Here is a 22,967-nt window from a genome sequence, read left to right as displayed (position 1 = left end):
CTTCTCTTATCGTCGAAAAATTATGGAAGATTTTTGAGAAAGGTAGGGATTTGTTTGATTGTTTCTCCCTCAAACTTCAGTCGATGCATATGGGAGGGAAGAGTCCTAACTTTTCTTCCAAACAGTGTTGACGTGTAAATTAAATTCCATATACGCTGTGATGTGGCAAAAAAAAATTTCAAAGCATCATTTAACTAAGAAAAATGCCACTTCAGCAAAGATATTGGTATAAAAAGGACCAAATACCTAAATAATTTAAAGATAATGGAGTAAATCAAAGTTGGCAAAGATATCGGACCAAAATCCAAAAATTGTAAACTTATAAGACTAATTTATCAATTTTCCCGAAAACAAATGATCCATCGATTAATTAAAAATTATTTCACAATTCATCGATGCAAAGATGAAATGAAAATTTGAAAAAATGTGTTAATTTATAATTTATAATAATGGGTAATAATGAGGAATATGTTTGGCTTAACGTACATATGAATTCGTCTTTTCCAAACCGTTTAGAAATGGAAATAAGCGTTCACCAATTAATGTGCACTTATAAAATTTCTTTGATGTTCCAATCACTTTTATTAGTTTTAGTAATCCATTGTATTTGTTACACATCCTCTTTTTTTTTTGATATCTCATTTTTCGAAATCTATTGATCTCATTTTGCTTACAATGCTTTCATTTCTGAAATTTTTGATTGAATTTTGAATGTCATTATCTCAACTGTTTTGTTGCATATTTTTCTTTATTTATTCATCTGATTGAAAATTTGCATCAATATAATTTTTACAGGATTTTTAATTTAATGTGAGACGTGTCATTCATAATTTTTCTAGATTTATTAACATAGATAAATTTACAGACTTCAATAATATTTAAATAATATCAATCTTATAGTTTTGCTAAAAATAATTGAAGATATTCATTTCTAACTTTTCTAAAAATATTCATTCGTTAATTGTAACATCGTCTTATAAAATAATTGTTATAGTTTTCAAATTTTTTTGAGGAGGAAAATAATTAATTTTTTAAATTTCAACTTTTACATATATGATATTTGTGTATTGGTTTGTTCTTTATTTATTATTTTGGATTAAAACTTGCCGACACATGAATTGATTTATTTCAACACCAATGTGTAATTTATATATATATATATATATATAAATAACGTTTAAAAATCTGATATTTTGTTATATTTATGAACTCATGATATAATTATTTAGTTCAATAGGTTCTTGCGCGAATTAAAATACATAAAAAATTTTGTTGAAAAAATATGTAGTTTCGTCTACAAACAAATAAAAACTAAAGTATTTTGGTGTTTCAATCTTTTAGGAAACTGAATAAGTATTTAATTTAATTAAAAATTTTGTGTAAAATATGTTCACTTTATCTACAAGAAAGTAAAAACTAAAGTATTTTGATATTTTAATATTTTTGAAAACTCGAACCTTATCTAATATGCACACATTGTCAATTTTGACATTATCATAATAATTGATTTTACAAAAATATCCTCGTAAAATTTATCAAGTGTGTACTAACCAAGGACAAATTGAAAATATACAATTTATCATAATAATTGATTTTACAAAAGTGTCTTCATAGAATTTATTAAGTGTGTACTAACCAAAAACAAGTTAAAAATACACAATGAAAAACTTTGACTTTGGTTCACACTTTTATAATTATTAATGATATAAATACATAAATATGTGTAGAGTAAAAAAACAAAGTTGTAAACTCACAATTGTAAAACTTTACATTTTATTCACATTTTTAGATAGGTAGTAATAGTAACAGCAATAGAAATAGGTAATAGATTTATTTTTCAAAAAAAAAAAAAAAACCCCACAAAATCATCAAATTGCAAAAATAAAAAATAAAAATAAATCAAATACTTGAAAAATATAAATTTATATTATATACACACATAACATAATATTTGTATATAACATTACACACACAATGCATGTGCGGCGCTACTAGTATATATATATATATATATATCAAAGAGAATTCACCCCATGAGCTAATTGAGATTCAATAAAAGGTGAAGATAAATACAGGAGTACTAGTATGTTACAAACTGATCTATTACGTCCAAAGTGCTCGAAGATAACATCTCAGCAACCAAATCGGTCGGCCAAATGTAACATCATAGTAAAGTTCATCTACCAAGAAACCAAACAGGAGATTTGAGTTTATTAACCAACAATGAAAAATTCAGCTCCATTTATAAGTAGCCGCGACAATCTTTTCTTACCGAATTGGCTGCTGGTTGTAATGGCTTTTCTCTTTCTTCTTCGCAGCTGCGAGCCTTGCACTCCTTGCTGCAGCCTCAGCAGAAGCAGCTCTCGCAGCAGCATCAACATCTTTATTGGATTTCTTTTTCTTGGAAGATGCCACCTTTTTGAGCCGCTCTTTCAAATCAACAGCAGATGCATCTTCCTCCACTTCTTCAGCTGCAGCGTCTTTTTCTTGTCCATTAGGACAATCCGAGCCATCGGGCTGGGGCTGATCCTGAGGTTCCTTTGGCTCTTTTGCTGCCTTGTCCTTCTTTTTCTTCTTCTTTGCGCTTTTTGATTCAGCAGGGCCATTGTCCTTCTTCTCTGCACCTTCATTGAACTGTCCGTCCTTTTCCTTGGAGGCATCTGCGAATAGATTAAGAAAGAGAAATTCAGCTTAAGCTCCGCAGTACTGCCAAAGGTAGTTGGTGGTTTGAAAGGTTTGTAACCCAGTATTTTCATCATTATATAGGCCACAATACAAAAGTACCAAACCAGTCCCAGTTAGAAAAATTTTAGATAAAGGATCAATGAACAGAGAGAAACCTGCTTCTTCCATCCATTCCATAAAAATAGGACGAATAAATCAGAAACACCAAAAAGTACAAAAGGCCGACAGATGGCATGAAAAGAGTCATAGGATTTTATAGTTAGACCACAAAACTAATGAATTTATCAGAAAGAATCATGACAATGATGAGATAAGCAGTAAATATATCTTTTAAAAGAATCCAGGAAATGTGGTCACCAGCTAGCTCATCTTCAGCTCTCTCTTTCTGGTTAATTCCAAAATCAGCCAATAGAGCATCCAGTTCGGCAAGCTCCTTTTTCTTCATCTCCTTCTTGGAAAGCTGCCTTTCTGCCTCTTTAGGTGCTGGAGAAAGTTCAACAGGCCTTTTGGCAATAGGCTCGGGTTGTGCTAGCACCTCTGCTTCATTTTCGGGCTCCTCTTCCACGTCATCATCGCCTTCAACAAGAAGTTCATCTTCACTTTCGGTTTCCTGAAATTTGGTTGAAAAACCATGGCAAGTTACAAATATAATTCACTCATTTCAAACCAACAAATAATTCATGATTCAAATAATTTGCAAACAACAAGGACGATTACTGTAAACATTTCTTGCATATGATAGGGCTTTTTGATGAAGGCTAAACTCGGATATTTCTTCAGTCAAGAAGCATATAAGAGTTGTAATGATCTCAGCAGAAAGTCAAAGTGATGGTGTCAAATATGTTCGTAATAGGTGCTTTGCCAGCGATCAAAAGTCATGATTAAAGAAGTGGGGAGTCTTAATCATAATCCACAAAACAGATAAAAGACTTGGGAAAAGAAGAGAGCCATAGGACACAGTTTTGATAGGAGATTGAGAAATTTTCATGTTTGATTTCTTTGTATCAATGTGGAATACGCTATCAATATTGTAGCAGTTAATAAGTGTATTTTCTAAGAAGACAAAGGGGTCAAAGTTCGTATATTCAACAACCTGATGTATGAAGCATTTAATTCCTGGACAGAGCAGGATCCTTATTTCATATCGACAAATTAATCATAGATATAATTATTGAGAACTGAAGAACTCAAGGGAAAAGGCCAAGAGTACATACCACTCATGCCAGATAAATCTTTCTCTTCTGACATTATCAATTCATTAACATTGTTGTTACACTGTATTAGCTTACATGGAAAGATTGCTTGACAGAGAATTACAATTACTAACCATAAACATTGTTGTCTTTTCCTATTTGATAACAGAACGCAAAGACAAGTGGTAACGATATTGTAATGACACCATAGTTCCAATTTGTACACATAACAATAGAATAAAAAATATCATCGGGAAATTTCTTGTAAAGCAACATAACCCTAGCAAGGAAAAGGGCTAACAAGAGCAACATGACAACTCACTAAAGCCAATTCTACTAAACATGTGCTGTCACGGACTCAAACAAATCATACACTTGTATGAGGAATAAGAACTCAATAAATGACAACTTACGCAGAAAACTAAAACAAAAGCAACTGAAAAGCGACATAAAACCGTCGCAAGAGAAAGTAAATCCTGACAAATCGTAAGTTATGGTGATTACTAATTACTAATTGAGACGCACAACCACGCAAACCATAACACGACAAATTCATCCGTTGAGGCATTAAAAGACAGTGTTATAAGATCCCACGCAAGCAAAATAATTTCCACACATGAACAAATTTAACAACAAAAGACCAAATGCTAAAGATTCATGCATAAAAAGAACCTTCTAAGTACATAAAATCAAGATATAGCTAGCATTAATTTGTTATACGCCACGAGTGGTTAAAAGCAAACAACACATGCATAATGTCAAGCAGTATGACATTTAACGAGAATTAACCATATTCAAGTATGAAGATTAACATGACTAGCAAACAACACATGCATAATGTCAAGCAGTATGGCATTTAACGAGAATTAACCATATTCAAGTATGAAGATTAACATGACTAGCAAACACATCAATTCTACCACATGATACACAAAGAAAACGGACTCTATATCATACAAAATCATCGTTGCCTGTACCTCCACAGGATCAAGTTGCTGCATTTCTTCAGCATTATTTGGACCAGAACCAGCCCATATCGCCTGGGGAGGAGCAGTGGTGGCATAGTAATCATCATCATCCTCGTCATCCACATCGGCCCATGACTTCACAGTCAAGGGTGTCGGAGCCCAGTACACCTGCGGCTTGTCCTCAGAATCCTTCGATTTCCCAGAAGCAGCTTTTGCGACACCCTTCGAAGAGCTTCTCTCTTTGTCAGATTTCTTCTTCTTCCTCAAACTATCAAGTGCGGCAAAAACATTGGTGTTGCTCGCTGTAAATGATCCCTCGTTTCTCTTGTTTCCACCTCCTGCCATTTTTCTCGGACCCTTTTTCAAAGATATAAAAAAACCTAGAGAAACAAGGGGCAAAATTGGAATTCAGGCAAAGCGCAGACGTAGTAACTTCAGATGGTATCAAGAATTTGATTCGCGTAAATCAAATATTACAGATGCTTAACACTGTTCAAAAGTGACAGCAAAAACAAACAAATAATCAGTCGATATGCAAAATTGAATTTCAAAATTAATCTAAAAATAGATTGACATTTTCCAAAACTCTAAATGACAAAACTTGTGTGAATTAAACACCTAAAATCCGATTTCCAGATGATATCAGTATAAACTCTTAATTACAATCTCTCGATGGATTCGGAATGCTGAACGGGAATTAGGGTTAACAGAGACTTAGGGTTTCGGTAGGGAGAAGAGATGGGGCTCGGATATGTAAATCAAAAGGAGAAACTGTGTTGATTTTGTATGTAAAGGCGTGATGGATAGATACAGCCAAAGGTGTATGTATAGGATGAGAAATAAGGGTTTGTTTGGTGAATAGAGAAACAGAGACGCTGAGAACGGAGGCTCAGATTTGCAGAGCAGGAGAGGCTTCTTTATATACGCAGCTTGTTCGCGACGTAGCCCTTCGGGATTTTCGTATTTGTTCTTTTAACCCCTAAACATGTTATTTTAAGCGATTTGCCTCCATGATATATAATAATAACTAGCATAATCGCACATGTGTTGCGTGTGTATAAAATCATACAATATATTTAATATTGTATGTTACATATAAATATTATTTTTTTAATAATATTTAAATTTATTTTTTAACATTTATAAAATAATATAAAAATAAATTTAAATTTTTTTTATCAATTTATCTTATCTACAATGTTTAGTTGAGAAAAATATGAAAATTTTAAATATCAAAATTTCAAAAACAAAAGAAATAAAAATAAAATTGTAATATTTATATTACATAAGGGCAATTTTGGCAATTTAAAAGATGGTGAAGATTCTTTATATATAGGGAGCGATGATAATAATAATAATAATAATAATAATAATAATAATAATAATAATAATAATAAGTTGTTGAGGTTTGTGATTATCGTGTCAAAAAACTTAGCGAAATTTAAATTTTTTATAATTTTTTTGTCATAAGAAAGCTTATTGGAAATAAATTAGATTAAACCCTTAAATTAGGGTGTGTATAAATTTATTTACTTTTAGCGATAAACGCTTGATATTCCGGCTTTCAAGCAGAGATAAAATATACGTCTCTAATATATGGTGACAAACAATATAAGTTTGTCGTAAATAATGATAGAATTTTATTATCTGTCGTTATGCAAGTCCGCGACATTTAATTCTTTGATGATCAGTTTTTCGTCGTATTTTCGTCGTTAGGTTCGTTTAATAACGGAATAACGTCGGAAATAAGCGTCATTATTTTTGTTTTTCTTGTAATGTGACAACACAAGTAACCAATTCATAAATTGTGTCTTAGAAATTAAAAAAAAAAAAAAAACTTTGTATTTATTTAAGTAACTATTGATTTCCTCATCAACTTTAAACAAAAAGCAAAAAGAATTTTTTTAAAAATTATCATTATTTTTTTAAAACCCAAAAGTATAATTTAAAACCAAACATTAACATAATAAATGTTGTCAACAAAAGCTTCATTTATCAATTCTCAATAATAAAATTTTAATAATTAAAATAAATGTATGGTGATATTCGATTACTTGAGATGATGTAATAAAATTTTAATAATTAAAATAAATGTATGGTGATATTCGATTACTTGAGATGATGGAAAAAGGATTCAATGAGGGTATATAAATGTCATATGTGGTTAAGAAAAATGAAATCCCTTAATTTTCTGGAATTGTTGGTCTCATGTAATGGAAAAAATGTTTCTCTAAGTATATATTTGAAACACTACTATATAAAAAAAATTGGGACTCCCTTCGAATATAAACCCTGAGTCGATTTTCATCTATGCAGCTTGTATCTGTAACAACAAGGAAAATAAAGATTTAGAATAATTTATAATTACTTATACTGAGTTTCTATATCAATTTAGATTAATCATTATAGTAGAAGTGTAGAACATAGATAAATACGAATTAGTTACTACAAATATAAATTACACAATTCCGTTTGCAAGTACTTAATTGGGTTCGGGCATAATTTTTTAAAGAATAAAAATTTCCTTGATTTACATTAACAGTTAATTATGATAAATTTCAAGTTCATCTAAAAATGGTGTCATTTGAAGTCCATTATGCTCTATATTACTGATGTATAAATAAGTAATATGTGAATTTAATATTTAATTTATTATTGCATTAATTGTACATAATAAATATATAGTCGAAATCTATGAATTTTAAATCCTTCTCAAACATATTTTTTTAAACACCCTACATTACATCTCTATATCAATAATTTTTTTTATCATTTGTATACTAATCATTCGATGATACCATCCTCCGAACCAACGTAACCAGGGTACTTCCCAAAGATACATCTAAGGATTATCTAATAATGCATGTGGAGCCAAGAACAAATCCTTTAAAAACATTGATACATTTATGGACTCCACTAGCCCCGAGTAAGCTGAGGTTAGATGTTGACGCTGGGTTTGACAGAGTTAGAAACTTGTTTATGTTGGGACAGTACTCAGAGATGACAACTGGATAGTTAGGGGCGCTTGATATCGTGTGATTTGAAATTCCTGAATGGTGAAAGGAGCGCAACTATGTCCTATTAGACACGGAATGTAGTTTTGCTTTAAACTTGGCGTTAAAGAAGTTTGTGTCTTCTCTGACTCGCTACAAGTTACAGAGGCTCCCAACGATTTCGTAGTCAACTTGGGTCCAAATGGTGTGATCACGATATATATTAAATATGTTGTACTTGAGATCTTTCATTTATGTTCAACACATAACGAGAACCAAGTAACTAACTGCTGGCTCATGTAGCCACTGATTCTTCTTCTTCTTTTGAATGGTGTGATGGTGTTCTACCACCTTGGTTAATTAGTATTGTAAATCAATACATTATGAAGTAATGCATTTGATTTACTTTTTTTTAAAATAAAAATAATGCATGTGGGGCCAATTTAAAAATCAACAGAGCTTACATATAACAATAAATATCCACTCTTAAATGGACCATTGAAAATTGAGATAATACCCTAAAAACAACATCTCATTTTCACTCTATATCATCGCCCATTGAAGTAACAACAATTGGTCGCGGCCTGCTCGGCAAAAGTCCTTCATGAAATAGAGAAGTATTTCCATTTTCAAATTCTCAAAATGAAACAGTCACATGAAATGAAGATATGTCATAAAAAGAGATTGGAAGTATTTGAATTTTGGACTTACAACTTCGTCCAATGCTTATATATTAGGTATGCAAATGAGTCGAGTTGGGTACTGTATATACTACTCGAGCTCGATTCAATTTGTATTATGTCTACTCGAGCTCGAACTCGATCGAGTAATCCATTTCAAACTCGAATTCGACTCACGTATATTTTGAGCTACTTGAAGCTTGAACTCTAAAATATAAACTGATATATATATATATATATATATATATATATATATATATATAATCGAGTATCTCGGGAGATATTCGAACACAGATATGTAAAAACTTATCTCAAATCTATTATAAATTCGAACTATTCGAACTCGAGCTCGAGTTCGGTCAAATCGAGTTCGAGATGAATTTTGATCGAATCGCTCACGAGTTGCTTGATTTATTTGGGACAAAATCCATGTTCAGTCCTAAATGTTTAGACATATTCTCGGTTCAGTCCTAAATGTTTTTACATTCTCGGTTTCATGGCAAATGTTTCCCAAAAATTCCTGGTTCAATCCTAAATATTTTTACGTTCCCGATTTCATCCCAAATATTTTCCAAAAGTTTTCGATTCAGTCCTAAATGTTTTTACGTTTTCGGTTTCATCCCAAATATTTTCCAAAAGTTTTCGATTCAGTCCTAAATGTTTTTATGTTCCCGGTTTCATCCCAAATATTTTTCAAAAGTTTTCGGTTCAGTCATAAATGTTTTTACGTTCCCAGTTTCATCCTAAATATTTCCAAAAAATTATCGGTTTGATCGTTTTGTCTAGTCGTGGGTTAAAACTAATAGAATACATCACGTGTAATTCACACGTTGTAAAATCCCCAAAACCCCAGGTTGAAATCCCGACTTTCGTTTCACTTGTTCCATAGTTTGTTTCTTTCTCAAAGAAGTCGAAATATCCCTGGTTACAGATGGTCTTTGGCCTTCCGTCAAGTGTCATGTTGGTTATTGGTGGTCCCTCGAAGATAACATTCAAGGACTGAGAGATGAAATCCGTTATTTGGAGAGGGAAATACACGATATGGATCAAAGGCTTGAAGAGGCTCGGCTTCGTACGGAAAGAGCTACGAATGCTGTAGTCGATTGGTCAAATGAAGGAACTCTGAAGCTCGAGGAGACCACGAGGATCTTGCAAGGGTACAATGATCTTAAGGTTTGGAGTATAATCGTGTGGTATTCGGTGGTCAAGAATGCCAAAAAGACTGCACAAGACATTAAAAAACTCCAAAAAAATGGGAATTCCATCGTTTATGCTTGTCCCGCCCCTCCACCATCCATGGTGTCCATCTATGACAAACCATCTATGGAGTTTGAATACAGAGACAGGTCGAGGAAGAATTCATAGAGTCCTTGAATGATGACCATGTCCATGTGATAGCCATTTGTGATGTAGGAGGAGCCAGAAAGACAACCATGACACAGAGAATTGCGAACAGAGTGAGAAACAAAACTATGAAACAAGTGAAACGAAATTCAGGGATTTCAATCTGGGGTTTTGGGGCTTTACAACGTGTGAATTACATGTAACGTATTTCGTTAGTTTTAGCCCACGAGTAGATGGAAGGACCAAATCAGGAACTGTTGGGAAGCATTTAGGACGAAACCGAGAACGGAAAAAAAATTAGGACTGAACCGGGAACTTTTGGAAATCATTTGGGATGAAATCGGGAACGTAAAAATATTTAGGACTGAACCGAAAACTTTTGAAACGAAACCGGGAACGTAAAAATATTTAGGACTGAACCGAAAATGTGTCCAAATATTTAGGATTGAACCGAGATTTTTCCCATTTATTTGCACTTATATTATACATTTTTGGCACGAAAATATTAACATGACGATACAATATCCCCTAAGGAGATTAATAGATAAATTTTGAATGATTTTTAGTTATAAACATAGGCAGTACAACTTGCCACAAGCCACAAACATCTTCAGCATTCCAAATTCCGGTTGATGAGATCCTAGCATATGGGTAATGCACATAGGCATAATTAATAATATATTGTTGACGTGACAAATTAAGGAACATTATATATATCATTGGGGTAACACCCATATGCTAGGTTGAACTCTACCCCCAAATTCCTACAGAAAGGACTTGATTGGATAGGTACAAACAACCCGTTGGTAATTCGAAGCATCAGAGGTCCGTATCTGCAAAATTTGATCCAGCTGCTTATATTACTTACTCTTTCATCGTTATTTTAGCATTTACTTTTTTTCTTTTTTTAATAATATAATATTTAAAACATCGTATTTTTTTTGACAGAAGAGTTGGTTCAGACAATATATATTTTCGTTGCGAGTGGGAAAAAAACATGTTATAGCAATGTCATTCTAGCATTATCATTCAAAATCTCCAAAAACGTTCTAATATATACACTATTTTCCTAATACATTTCAAGAAGCCTTTTTTTTAAAAAAAAAAAAAAAATTATTTTTATGATGAAGCCCTTTAAGTTGCTGACTTGCTGCTAAGTGGTAACTTGGACCAAAAGGAACGAGGAGAGATGGTACATACATCTCACGATATTAACGAACTTTTTCCTTACTTCCTCTTCTTTGACAACCCATTCCAACTTTCTTTTGTGGCATCACATTTTGAACATGCATAATCATACAATCATCATCAAATTAACTATGTTAAAGAAAAAATTCATAAACATTGTTAGAGATTTCAAACACCACCTTAGTAATAGTTCATGTCATTTTGTTCAGCATTCTAATGGAATAATTAATATTTTATTTATTTTTAATCTCGAAACTCATTTGAAATATATAATATACTTCATTTGTCTGGCTTATATACACATTTTTTCCATACAAATTAAAAAAAATTATTGTAAAAACTAATTATATACAAACTTTCTATTTTAATCCTATTTAATTCATTTATAAAATGTTTGCACGTTTCTTAAAGCATTATAGTTAAGAATATATACGTGGTCTACATCATTAAAGTAATGTCTTAATATGTGTTTATACATAATTTTTTTAAAAAAATTAAAAAAGTTAAAAAGGATAAACCCCTTTTTAAAAATCTGCACAAGCAATTCGAACGATGAATCAAATATTGGCCGTCCACGTGTAAGCCTCTTGTTGAATCGAGACCGTCTGTTGGAATCAAAACACTCGATTTTTATTTATTGCGGTAAGACTCCAGCTATCAGCACCCAATTGAGACCGTCAGATAAAATATCCAACGCCTAAAACATATTCCACGTGGCCCGGTTATTTTTCCTTTGAATTAACATTTTTTCCGACTTGAAATTCTTGTTAATCCTTGCCTTCACGGAAATTAAGAATCAAAAAGCAAACCCTAGAAATTTTCTCTCTCTAAGAGAAAAAGGAAAAAAAAAAAATTCAAAATCAAAATATAATCAGTAAAATTCAATAGGATTGAAATCAAAACTGAATTTCTCGCATCCTTTTTCCCAAATTTAACTCAAATCCGAACAGTTCCAATGCTCGATCTCCACTCCACCGCGAGGCGTTTACCGCAATTCCTATCACAGGTAGTATTTTTTTTGGGTATATAATCAGAAAACATTCATGCATGTCTCATTTATGTGTATGCACGTTGTTTTTAAGTGATTCGTATTGGTTGTTTTAATTTGATCGACTTTTTTTAGATGTTGGTAGTTGTTGGCATGATTGCTGATGATTTCTTGCGCTTTTTTGGTTGTTGATTGTTGTTTTTTTAATGTGGACTTGTATTGGCAGATCTGAATGGGAAATGAAAATAAGATTGACCGTGTTGGGGTGATTGGGGTAAGGAATTTTTGATGGAAAATAGTGTAAAGAAGGCTGGTGGTGTTGATAGTCGTGATAGAAAATCCTTGGATCTGAAGAGCCTCTACAGCTCTAGGGTTTCTGATGTTGGAGTGAGTAAGAAAGTTTCGGAAGGAAATGATCACGAGTATGTTAAAAAGAAGAAGAGGAAGAATGGAAAGGGAGCTTCTTTTACTTGTATAGAGCTTGATGCTAAGAAAAGCAGGAAGGAGGGCGCGAATGCAGTGAAATCTGAGCCAGATTTTAGCCGTGAATCGAGTGGCGGGAGTAAACTGTTGCATGGCGTTACGTTTGCTTTGGGTAAAAATGGAAATGCTTTTAATATCCCCAAAAGACCTCGTGGTTTGGTGAGGCGGAAAAAGTTGAGAAGTGGTCAAGTGTCTGAACCGTTGGATCTTAACAATTCCGAAGATTGTGTGAAAATATTTAATGCTGATACTAATAATTCGCACGGTCCAAAAGACAAATTAGGTAGGTCAGATTCTGTTTATGAGGTTAATGATGGTAGCTCAAACACAAAATCTGCGGGTGACACCTGTGATTCAAAATTGAAACCCAAGAAGAAGGTGAAATCAACGGGCACCGTCGGTAATTCGGCTTTAAAATTAAAGCGGAAGCCAGTTGCTGATGAAGTTAAAAAAGCCAGGAAAGATAAGCCCAGTTCAGTTGTGCACGCCGAGGAAGAAGTTAATCCAGTAGTGGACAACGGTGACATATCATCTAAAAAGCAGCGAGGTAACAGCAGGAAAAAAAAGGATTCCATAGCTGGTAGAGTTGGTGGTAAAGCCTCAGTAAAAAAATCTGAACCTTCAGTGGGTAGTTCAAAATCAGATAGTCAATTTGTTTCTTTCCAAGATGACGACGATGATGAGGAGAACCTTGAACAAAATGCAGCAAGGATGCTCTCATCTAGATTTGATCCTAGCTGTACAGGTTTCCCCTCAAAAAAAGAATCTTCTGTTTCACGGCCGGCTGATGGATTCTCTTTTCCTGTTTCACCTGGTCAGGATTCATTTACTCTGCAAGATAACTCAGTTGGTGCTATGGAGTCCGCATCAGTTGATGGTAAGAGTAGAGCTCTTAGACCAAGAAGCGAAGATAAAGGCAAGGGAATGCCGAGGAAACGCCGTCATTTTTATGACATTATTCCCAATAACCTGGATGCATGTTGGTTTATAAACCGGAGAATTAAAGTCTTTTGGCCGCTGGATGAAAGTTGGTATTACGGCCTTGTCAATGACTATCACCCAGAATGTAAGCTTCATCACATAAAGTATGATGATCGCGATGAAGAATGGGTTGACCTTCACGAAGAGAAATTTAAAGTTTTGCTTCTCCCAAGCGAAGTTCCTGGGAAACAAAAGTCAAGGAAAAATTCTGAAGGCAATAAAAATGTGCACAAAGGAAAAAGTGTCCCCCCATTAAATGATGACAGCAGCATGGAAAACAATCTTGATTCAGAGCCCATTTCATCATGGCTTGCTCGTTCTTTACCTAAATCTTCGAAAAGGCAGAAGACTTCACAAGTTCATCCGCCCTTGGGCTCTCCATTTTCATCCGAGAAAACTGATGAATCAAATAGCAAACTTGCTGATTCAAAGGGAGTTAATGATGGGCCAGAATGTGATTCTGCATCCGCGGATAACACACTTGGTGGGGGAAGTTTCAGTCGGTCACAAATGAACGTGGGCTCTTTAATATGTGAGAAAACTGATTCGAATGGTGAATTTTCTGGTTCAAAAAGAACTAGAAATGAGCCAGATTGCATGTCTACTTCGGCAGATAAAATATCTGTTGATGGAAGTCTTGGTCAATGTCTGATAGGAACTACCAGCAGCTCTCAAAATGTAGTTTATGTGAGGCGGAAATACGACATGCGATGTAAAAAAGGTAGTTCTTTGTGTACGGCTGTCAAATCACATGGTAGTTCCCCAGGAACTGTCACCGTTGACCCTGTTATGGTTACTTTGCCAGCTGTTAAAAAGGAATCTTGTACTGGATATGTGGATTCGGACAGGAAATTGAGACTGGTTGAGGTCCATGGTGAGTTGGGAATTGATGTTGTGCCAGTGATGCTTCAAGAAATCAGAGTCCAGATATGCTTACCTTTGTTACCTTTTCTGTATTCACTTGGAACACAAGATATTCGGCTACTTCATAACATACTTATGCTTCATTATGGATCGGTGGTGGCTGCCTCTCCTGCTGTTGTCCTGGAGATGCTTTTCGTTGATAGTAATCTTGGGTTAAGGTTTCTGTTATTTGAAGGTTACCTGAAGCAGGCTTTAGCCTTTGTCTTTTTGATCCTCATTGCTTGTGGTGAACAGGATGAACAGTTGAATGGTGATATGCTATTACCTGTGACGTCTGTAAGGTTCAAACTTTTTCGTGTTCAAGATGTAAACAAGAAGCACACCCTTGCTTCTTATAGCTTCTCCGGACTGCAACTTTCAAAGTGGCTTTACTTAGATTCCAAGCTTATGCAGCACTGTCGTCTTGTTAAGAAGTTACCAGTCTCAGAATGCTCGCATGATGACATTAAGCAACTTGAATGTGTGAATTTCCAGCAGTGCAATCCTCAGTTAGGTTTAGAAATCTCGTCATTAGAGGTATACCTTATCAATATATTTGCAATTAATGGTATTTTATCGTTTGTACTATTTTGCTGTTTCTTGTTTCTTTTTTAATACGACACTCCTTACTATTTCCTTTTACAGGCAAATGAATCCATTTACTTTGTTTTTGGGATGTCTGTTGATAATCTCTTGTTTCCTGAAAGTGTGATGTGATACCTAAAATCATGTTCTAAATTTTTTTATCAACACCTCTAACTAATTTAAGCCTTGCCATTTATTTGTTTAGCTGAGCGAATTTAGCTATGGCATGCGTTTTTCAGATCCATAGGACTATATTTCTATCTCCTTCATTTTCTTTTGTGTTTGTTTTTTATGGTGGTTAGGTGGAGGAGTTTACTTCCATTAATGTTGAAAATATAACTGCGGGAAACAAATTGCAGACACTGGAGACAGAAGCCCCTGCTTCCTGGGATTTGCCAAGTTGTGAGCAAGAGTTAGGAACAGATGCTTTGGGGAGAAACATTGTTGAGAAAGTCTACTCTTCTGATAATCATCTGAAGGCCCCTTCTCCACCCACTTCCGTTATATCTTCTGCCCCCGATTCTAGGTTTGATAACAGATCAGCTGGTGTTTTAGTAGACATTCCATGTTTCGACCAAACTGACATGGCTTCCAGACAGAACTCTGGTGTGGTTTGCAATGTATCCGATGCCTCTGTGCTCCGTGCAAACCCCATTGGTTCTATGCGTTCATGGCAACATGGTAGAAACAGCTCGATGTCTTCTCCTCTTGGCGATCTCTCTCCCTTGTGGCCTGATGGGAAGACGAACTTCATTCACAATGGGTTCAGCAATGGACCGAAGAGGCCACGCACTCAGGTTCAATATACATTACCTTCTTCAGGGTATGATCTCAATTCTAAGCAAAAAATGCAAAACAGTAAAACTCTACCTTGCAAACGAATAAGGAGAGCTAGCCAGAAGCGGATACCTGATGATTCTAAGGGTAGCCAGAAATATTTGGAGTTGCTAGAATGTGGTGCAAATGTTTTGGTCACCCAGGGAGACAAGGGATGGAGAGAAAGCGGAGCACTTATTTTCTTAGAAGTTGCGGATCACAATGAATGGAGACTGGCTGTCAAATTTTCGGGAATTACAAAATATTCGTATAAAGTCACTCATATTTTGCAGCCTGGCTCCACTAACCGCTTCTCACATGCTATGATGTGGAGGGGGGGGAATGACTGGGTACTGGAGTTTCCTGACAGGAGCCAGTGGGCGCTTTTCAAGGAGATGCACGAGGAGTGTTACAATCGGAATATTCGTGCTGCTTCAGTGAAACAGATCCCTATCCCTGGAGTGTGGCTGGTTGAGGAGAGAAATGATTGTGGAACCGAAGTCCCTTTTGTCCGGAATCACATGAAGTATTTCCGACAGGTTCAAACTGATGTTGAAATGGCAATGGACCCGTCTCGTGTTTTATATGACTTAGATAGTGAGGATGAGCAGTGGTTGGAGGTAACAAAGAAATGTACCGACAAACATCTATCTGAAGAGATTTCTGATGAGTTTATGGAGAAAATAATAGACATGCTCGAAAAAGGTGCATATATTCAGTGCCGTGACAACTTCACAGATGCTGAAATCGAGGAGCTTGTAATGGGAATAGGTTACTTGGAAGCAGCAAAAGTCGTTTATGAATATTGGCGACAGAAAAGGGACAGAAAAGGCATGCCTTTGATAAGACATTTACAGGTAGAGAGAGCTAGACTTTCTTCTAAAAGCTCAAATTATTTGCATGTTAATATATGTATGTATTCCGTGGATGGCTGATTTGAACTTTTCTTATTCTTGGATTTTCTTCTTGTGAAAGCACATGATGAATTTATTTTAGAAGTGATACCTGAGTCAGAAATATGGTTAATCATGTGGAATAAAAGTGTAAAATTCAATATATAACGACCTAACTTTTCCAAATGATGACATGCTTTCATGCTGTTAATGGGTGCTCCATGTTTTAACCTCTTGGGCTCAATCCAAGATTGAGTTGTGCTCCTTACATTTTGTCATGTATGATGACATATCTTCACCATGACGTCTTTGCGTCTGAATCTTTCATCCCAGCTAAACGTTTTGTGTATCTTGTTGGCATTCCAACTCAGTGCGGCAGTGCCTGGTTTAAAAATCCCGTTTCCTTCAGTTCCTTTTCTTCTGTAAGGTTATTTTATGTGCCAAAGCACATACGGTGCTGGTTTTCACTTATCAAGATCCAAAATTTAACATTTATTGATTTAACCAATTTAACCATTTTACTTCATTATTTTTACTAGGAGATATCCAATCTAGTCCAAAGCATACTGACATAGAACATCTGTCATTTTAGGGTGTCCACAGCAGCATGTTGAATCTGTCGGGATCTTTGTTTTAGCTTCATCTTTCAATACTGATGTTATTGCTTGTTATTATATGTTATATGAAGTTGCTGAATACTCTGACTTGTCTGTGTCCAGCCTCCCCTTTGGGGTCAGTATCAACATCAGCTGAAGGAGTGGGAGATTACTGTTGCCAGGGGCAATGCTTCCTTTCCTGTTTCTCACCTTGAGAAACCACCCATGTTTGCTTTCTGCCTTAAACCACGGGGTTTGGATGTTCCCAACAAGGGTTCGAAACAACGGTCTCACAGGAAATTTTCAGTTTCTGGACACCACCATGCAACTTCAGGGGATCAGGACAGTCTTCACACTTTTGGTAGGGTTCTCTCTTCTCTCAAAGCAGTATTTTCCCCTGTCATTTGTCTCTTTTGAATATGTATTTACTTCGTTTCTTATACAAGTATTATGTTTTCTTTCTACTTTCATGACTTATTTTTTGACAACTTTGGCAGGGAGGAGACTTAATGGGCCCGCTTTTGGAGATGAGAAAGCGTTGTATTCAAATACTGTACATGAGTCTTCTGATATTTCACCAACACTTCAGGCTTCAACTAGATTGTGGTCTCCACGAGATGCATTTTTTTCATTGAGTACTAATGTGCCTGAGTGGAATCGCAACCTAAAGGTTTACAAGCACAATCCGACGAATCTGTCTTTAAATAACCAGCAGATGATGTCCTACAGCCAAAGGACAATAGGAAATAGAAATGGAACTCACCAATGGAACATGGAGTTGCCTGAATTCTCCGGTCAAAAGCACAACTTTTTTGATGGTACCCATAGGCAAGGAGTGGAGCTGCTGAAGGGTTCAGATCTTCATGAGCTTCGGTTACGTGATGCATCACGTGCCGCACAAAATGCACATAAAATGGCTAAACTTAAGAGGGAAAATGCACATAGATTGTTTTCTAAAGCAGAATTCGCTATTCACAAAGCTGTGATTGCTCTAATGACTGCCGAGGCAATCAGAGCTGCCAATGAGAACTTTGATGGCAATAATTAGAATGAGCCTTGGGCTATTATTATTTGTGAAAATGACTCTCATCAGCGGGAAGCTGCTAGTGTGTGAACTTTTGAGGTTATGCAGCCTTTTCAAGTTGCATGTTTCAGTTGAGAATCGCCGTGGCCTATGCCAAAGATGTGGCCGTCTCTCTTGGTTCATTGAATATACAATGCTTTATTATTGTCATATGATGGCTGGGCAGTTACTAGAAAGGCGAGTATACTTGTGCCTAGCCTGATACAATGGTCTCCAGGCCACCTAATTGTCTTAATGAGCGCAGTTTTGGTTCATGATGCTCCAGCTTTTATATGCGCATATTTCCCCCCTCGGTAGCAGGTTTCTTCCTTTTTCTATTCAAATGCGACTCTTATGTTGCTTTTAGCAGAAGGGGTTTGTCGAATTTTGGTTGTCAATCATTGTATATAATTTCTTTTCTCCAGTTTAACCATTGAACCCTAGTTTCAGTGCTAGATAGTCCTGATAGTACATCACATTTCTTGGAATCCATGACATTTATAAACTTGAGTGTAAGGTTTGGAGCAGCGAACTTGCTTTATTATGCAAACTACATTACTTGGTACTGGAGAAAAGCTCGTGCTTTTAGTATTTATATTATATATTATACTCTCTTCGGAATTCATCATGATAAACGAATGTCATATGATTTTTTGCTTCAAATATTCGATTTGTTGAAGTTTCGTTTGCTTTGTTGAAAACATGTGTGTCTTTATGACAGCATTTAGCGTGTAGAGTTAGTTGATTGGCTTCTATATTGCAAGGTGTTTTGTTGGTCGAAACGACTTTTTGTTTGTATCCCAGCGGGAGTTGCTTGTAAATTATAGAATGTTAATCGAGCTATTCCAGTTCTATCATCTACAAGGGATTATATTTAGGCTCGATTTAGATAAATACTTATAGAATATTTTTATAAAACGTTTTTTTTTTAAATTTATAAGATGTTTTAAAAGTTGTTTTAAGATTAAATATGTTTGGGCCATTATTTATAAAAATATTTTATCATTAAAAAATAGTATGTTTTGTTTTAATCATTGTTTTTAATTCTAAAAATATTATTAATCCCATCTCAATGATTTTCTGAAAACTATGCTAGAAGAACACATTTCTAATTTTATTTTTCAAAAATGTTTTACAAAAGTTTTGTCTAAACGCAATCTCTATTTTTTTTTTAATAAGCTCTAAAAACGTTTTAAATTTTTTTGTCCAAAAATATCTTTATTTTTCATAATATTCTAAACAGGAGCTACCGAGTGAAGTGTATGCATACTTTGAACTTGGGAAATATTAGATAGTTCTGTGTTCTTGAAAATAAAATTTAAGAGCTATGGAACGATGAACTTTGAGATCTATAGAAGTCTTCCTTTTTCTTTAACTTTTAGATATAATAATATTGTATGTTTCTAAAGTAAAGATTGAGATTGTCATTATGATTGGAAACGATTATATAATACGTGTCTCCTTGGTTTGATTTATATCATTATATGTTTGCACGTGCGTACAAAAGTTCTCAATTTTATAACACTTTATTTTCTAATTTCGAGGAAAGCAATGTAAGGCTGAATCTTGTTGAAGCACATTTGATTGTATCATCTCTTCGGGCCTTTTCCAAATTGATGATGAAAAGAGAGAATCCTAATCAATAAAACTTTTTTCTAGGCATAAATGTACTTTCGGAAAATAGTGGATAAATTCGGGGCATTTTTGAATCCAAATCGATGGGCTTGCATGAGTAGTCCAGTCCTCAATTTATCGTGCCAAATATACATAACCTTATATAGAGGGTAAATGAATTACAATTTCCTTGTAAAATCTCACGGAGTTAAATAATTCATGTGAAAAATAAATAAACGTTTAAATTTATGTCATTTTAAAAAGAACTTAAAAAATTTTAATTTTATAATTTTATATGTACATGCTTTTAATGTTTTCAATTCAATAATGCGTATTTCATATTTTATGTCTTTGAATATATACGAAGTCATTAAAAGCATATACAAATGTTTAAATACAATAATTTTTGTAACATGACATCATAAAATGATCAAATAAATAAAATTAAAATACCACAAATAAATAAAATCAAACCAAAAATTAATTATATATATATATATATTCATTTATACTAATTAAATTCTGAATTATATACAAAAAATTGATGAAAAATTATTTATACACAACAAAAACAAAATATAATCATTAATATTTTCATAGGGGTCTATGAGTATTTATTTAAAAACATAGACCGCTAAACGTCTATTTATTTTTCATAGAGAGCTATTAGTTCTTTTGATATTTTCAAGAGAGATGTCTGCACGATATATTTAGAAAAATATATAAATATATTTTTTGAGATTTTTTTGAAACCGAAGCAAAACAAATATTTAATTAAATTAAAATATAGTCATTACAACAATTTAACAAACATAAAAAATAAATACAAAAATGTCGTAATATACATAAGGACTAACATAAACATTGATTGCTTCTGGCAAATGTATGAGTCAACACATTCACTTGTAACTTTACAACCATATAAATTTTTATGGTTTTTCATTTAAGAATCTTTTTTTTGGAAATATTAAGAATTTTTTTTTTTGCATTTATTAATTACTCATTTAAAAATAATAATTTACAAGCTTGTGGTAAATGGTAATCCACGTATTTTGGGAAATAAACAATTTAGACACTTTTTTCGAAGACAATTTATACATCCTGTTTGAGAAAACTAGTAAACAGCAAGTGCGATGTACGTGGTGATACTTTGTTTATATAATATATCTATTTATTATTTTTTATAATTATTGAAATTTTCACGGCCTGATAATAAAAATCATATAGACTTTAATTATTTATTGTGAAAATCAACTGAAATAATACAATGCCCTAAATAAAATGTTGTTTACTTTTATATCTCTATATATTTTTATATTACCTTACTTATAGTGTAAATAAAACAGCAAAATTGTTATTTCACAATAATAAAATTTTATCCTTTTATTAACACTTTTAGATAAGTAAGGTAATAGACTATTAAATATACATAATTTTCTTTTAATAATTTTAGTGAAAATATTTTTTATTTGTCAATATATATATATATATATACTCACTGTATATATCATTTTTATATTTTTAAAGTATTATGTAGAAAATTTCAATACAATTAATCGAAATAATACACAATCTAAAGACAAAATAAAAAATTTAGAATGAAAATATTTATTATGTTAATTGTTTTAGATTAAAATAATACACACTCTAATAAAATAAATATTTATTATCTTTAATAATTTTAAAATATATTGTTCAACATTTTTTTTAGTAAATAGATATTTTTATTTTTCAACATCTAATCATTTTTATGTTATCGAAATAATACACAATCTAATAAAATAAATATTTATTATTTTTAATAATTTTAATGAATATATATTTTTTTCAACATCTAATCATTTTTATTTTAATTTTTTTAAATTTTTCTAAGAATTATGTACGATAAAATGTTATTTTCCAATTTATTTTTATTATAAAATTTTTATTTAATTTTGATGTATTGTTGTTTTCAAATTTTTTTAAAACTATGTCATAACCAAATTTTATTTTTATGTTATATTTTTTCAGAAAAAACCACTTTGATGCTCATGTGTTTTAAATTTTGTATTCTTAAATTTATAGAAAATAATTCAAACCAATTCATTGAAGGTGAAGTTTTATAATTAAATAGATGCGAATTAACACAGTGTATTTTTAATAACAAATAAATTATATGAAAATAATTTATTCTTTGATTGCATTTATATTATAATAGTACATGATTTACTTTATAACTGTAGTATGATATTTAAAAAATCAATTAACACGTGTCTCGCACGTTAAACACGTGAAAATGTATTAGATATAACATAAGACAAGTCATAAATTTAAATTTATTCACCTTGAAAATAAAAGTAAAATAAGCAATAATTAAAATTTTATATAATATTCATTTGTTTTATTTTTTAAAAGATATAGTAAATTTTTAATATTTGATAAAGTCTTATGTTTGAATCTTAAATTTATTTAGATAAATGTGCATGGATTACATTTTGACATTTATTTTTGGAATTTTTTTTTTCTGATTCTATAAGTTTTTTTATTTGTAATTTTGATACTCTATGTTATCAGATTTCAAAGTCTATTGTATTTGTTTTGTTTTTTTTTACGATTTTAAAATCCTTTTTTCGATGTGATACTTTTGTAGCGTAGATGTTTATAGTATTGCATCAACATTTTTGATGAAAAATAACTAAAATTGTCAAAAATCAAAATACGCAAGACAAACTAAAACTGAAATTTCGATATCGCTAAAAACATCTATATCTGTTAAGTTTTTGTGTTTCAAATTTTGGACATAAACGTCTACAAAAACACGTACAGATAAGAGCATGCGCTCAAACTTGAAAACATGAGGATATAGTGCTCAAGATTTGAAAACACAAAGAGTTAATAGATAATTCATTTTTCATAATGGGTTTTTAAGAATCTTGAGATTTCATAGGGGTAATTATCTGATATAAAAATATAGACCCAACGGACCAAAATTACAATTTTTTCTTTATTTTTCCG

At 32.9% G+C, this 22,967-nt stretch overlaps 2 protein-coding genes across 4 annotated transcripts; one reads left to right on the top strand and one right to left on the bottom strand.

Annotated features, from left to right (window-relative positions):
* Positions 1-2,034: 2,034 nt before the first annotated feature.
* On the bottom strand, positions 2,035-5,747 carry LOC140870935 (uncharacterized). 2 transcript variants are annotated; one of them, XM_073273353.1, is made up of 5 exons: positions 5,465-5,747; positions 4,856-5,226; positions 3,043-3,295; positions 2,273-2,660; positions 2,035-2,180 (listed from the first exon to the last, which is right to left on the bottom strand). In XM_073273353.1, exons 2-5 carry the CDS (start codon positions 5,189-5,191, stop codon positions 2,177-2,179), a joined length of 981 nt encoding a protein of 326 aa, XP_073129454.1. In that variant the 5' UTR covers positions 5,192-5,226; positions 5,465-5,747; the 3' UTR covers positions 2,035-2,176. The 2 variants fall into 2 exon arrangements, with proteins under 2 accessions (XP_073129454.1, XP_073129453.1); XM_073273352.1 differs by having other exon boundaries at positions 2,035-2,660.
* Positions 5,748-11,840: 6,093 nt separating this feature from the next.
* On the top strand, positions 11,841-18,949 carry LOC140870951 (uncharacterized). Of its 2 annotated transcripts, none has more exons than XM_073273373.1 (5): positions 11,841-12,057; positions 12,266-14,943; positions 15,351-16,664; positions 17,420-17,657; positions 17,794-18,949. In XM_073273373.1, the coding sequence occupies exons 2-5, from the start codon at positions 12,328-12,330 to the stop codon at positions 18,342-18,344; spliced, it is 4,719 nt and encodes a 1,572-aa protein (XP_073129474.1). In that variant the 5' UTR covers positions 11,841-12,057; positions 12,266-12,327; the 3' UTR covers positions 18,345-18,949. The 2 variants fall into 2 exon arrangements, with proteins under 2 accessions (XP_073129474.1, XP_073129473.1); XM_073273372.1 differs by having other exon boundaries at positions 15,294-16,664.
* The last annotated feature ends 4,018 nt before the right edge of the window (positions 18,950-22,967 follow it).

This window comes from Henckelia pumila, unplaced genomic scaffold (assembly GCF_033568475.1).
Source record: "Henckelia pumila isolate YLH828 unplaced genomic scaffold, ASM3356847v2 CTG_298:::fragment_3, whole genome shotgun sequence".
NCBI classification, from domain to species: Eukaryota; Viridiplantae; Streptophyta; class Magnoliopsida; order Lamiales; family Gesneriaceae; genus Henckelia; species Henckelia pumila.
The sequence above is the reverse complement of the archived record's forward strand: the minus strand, read 5'-3'. Positions and strand labels throughout refer to the sequence as shown.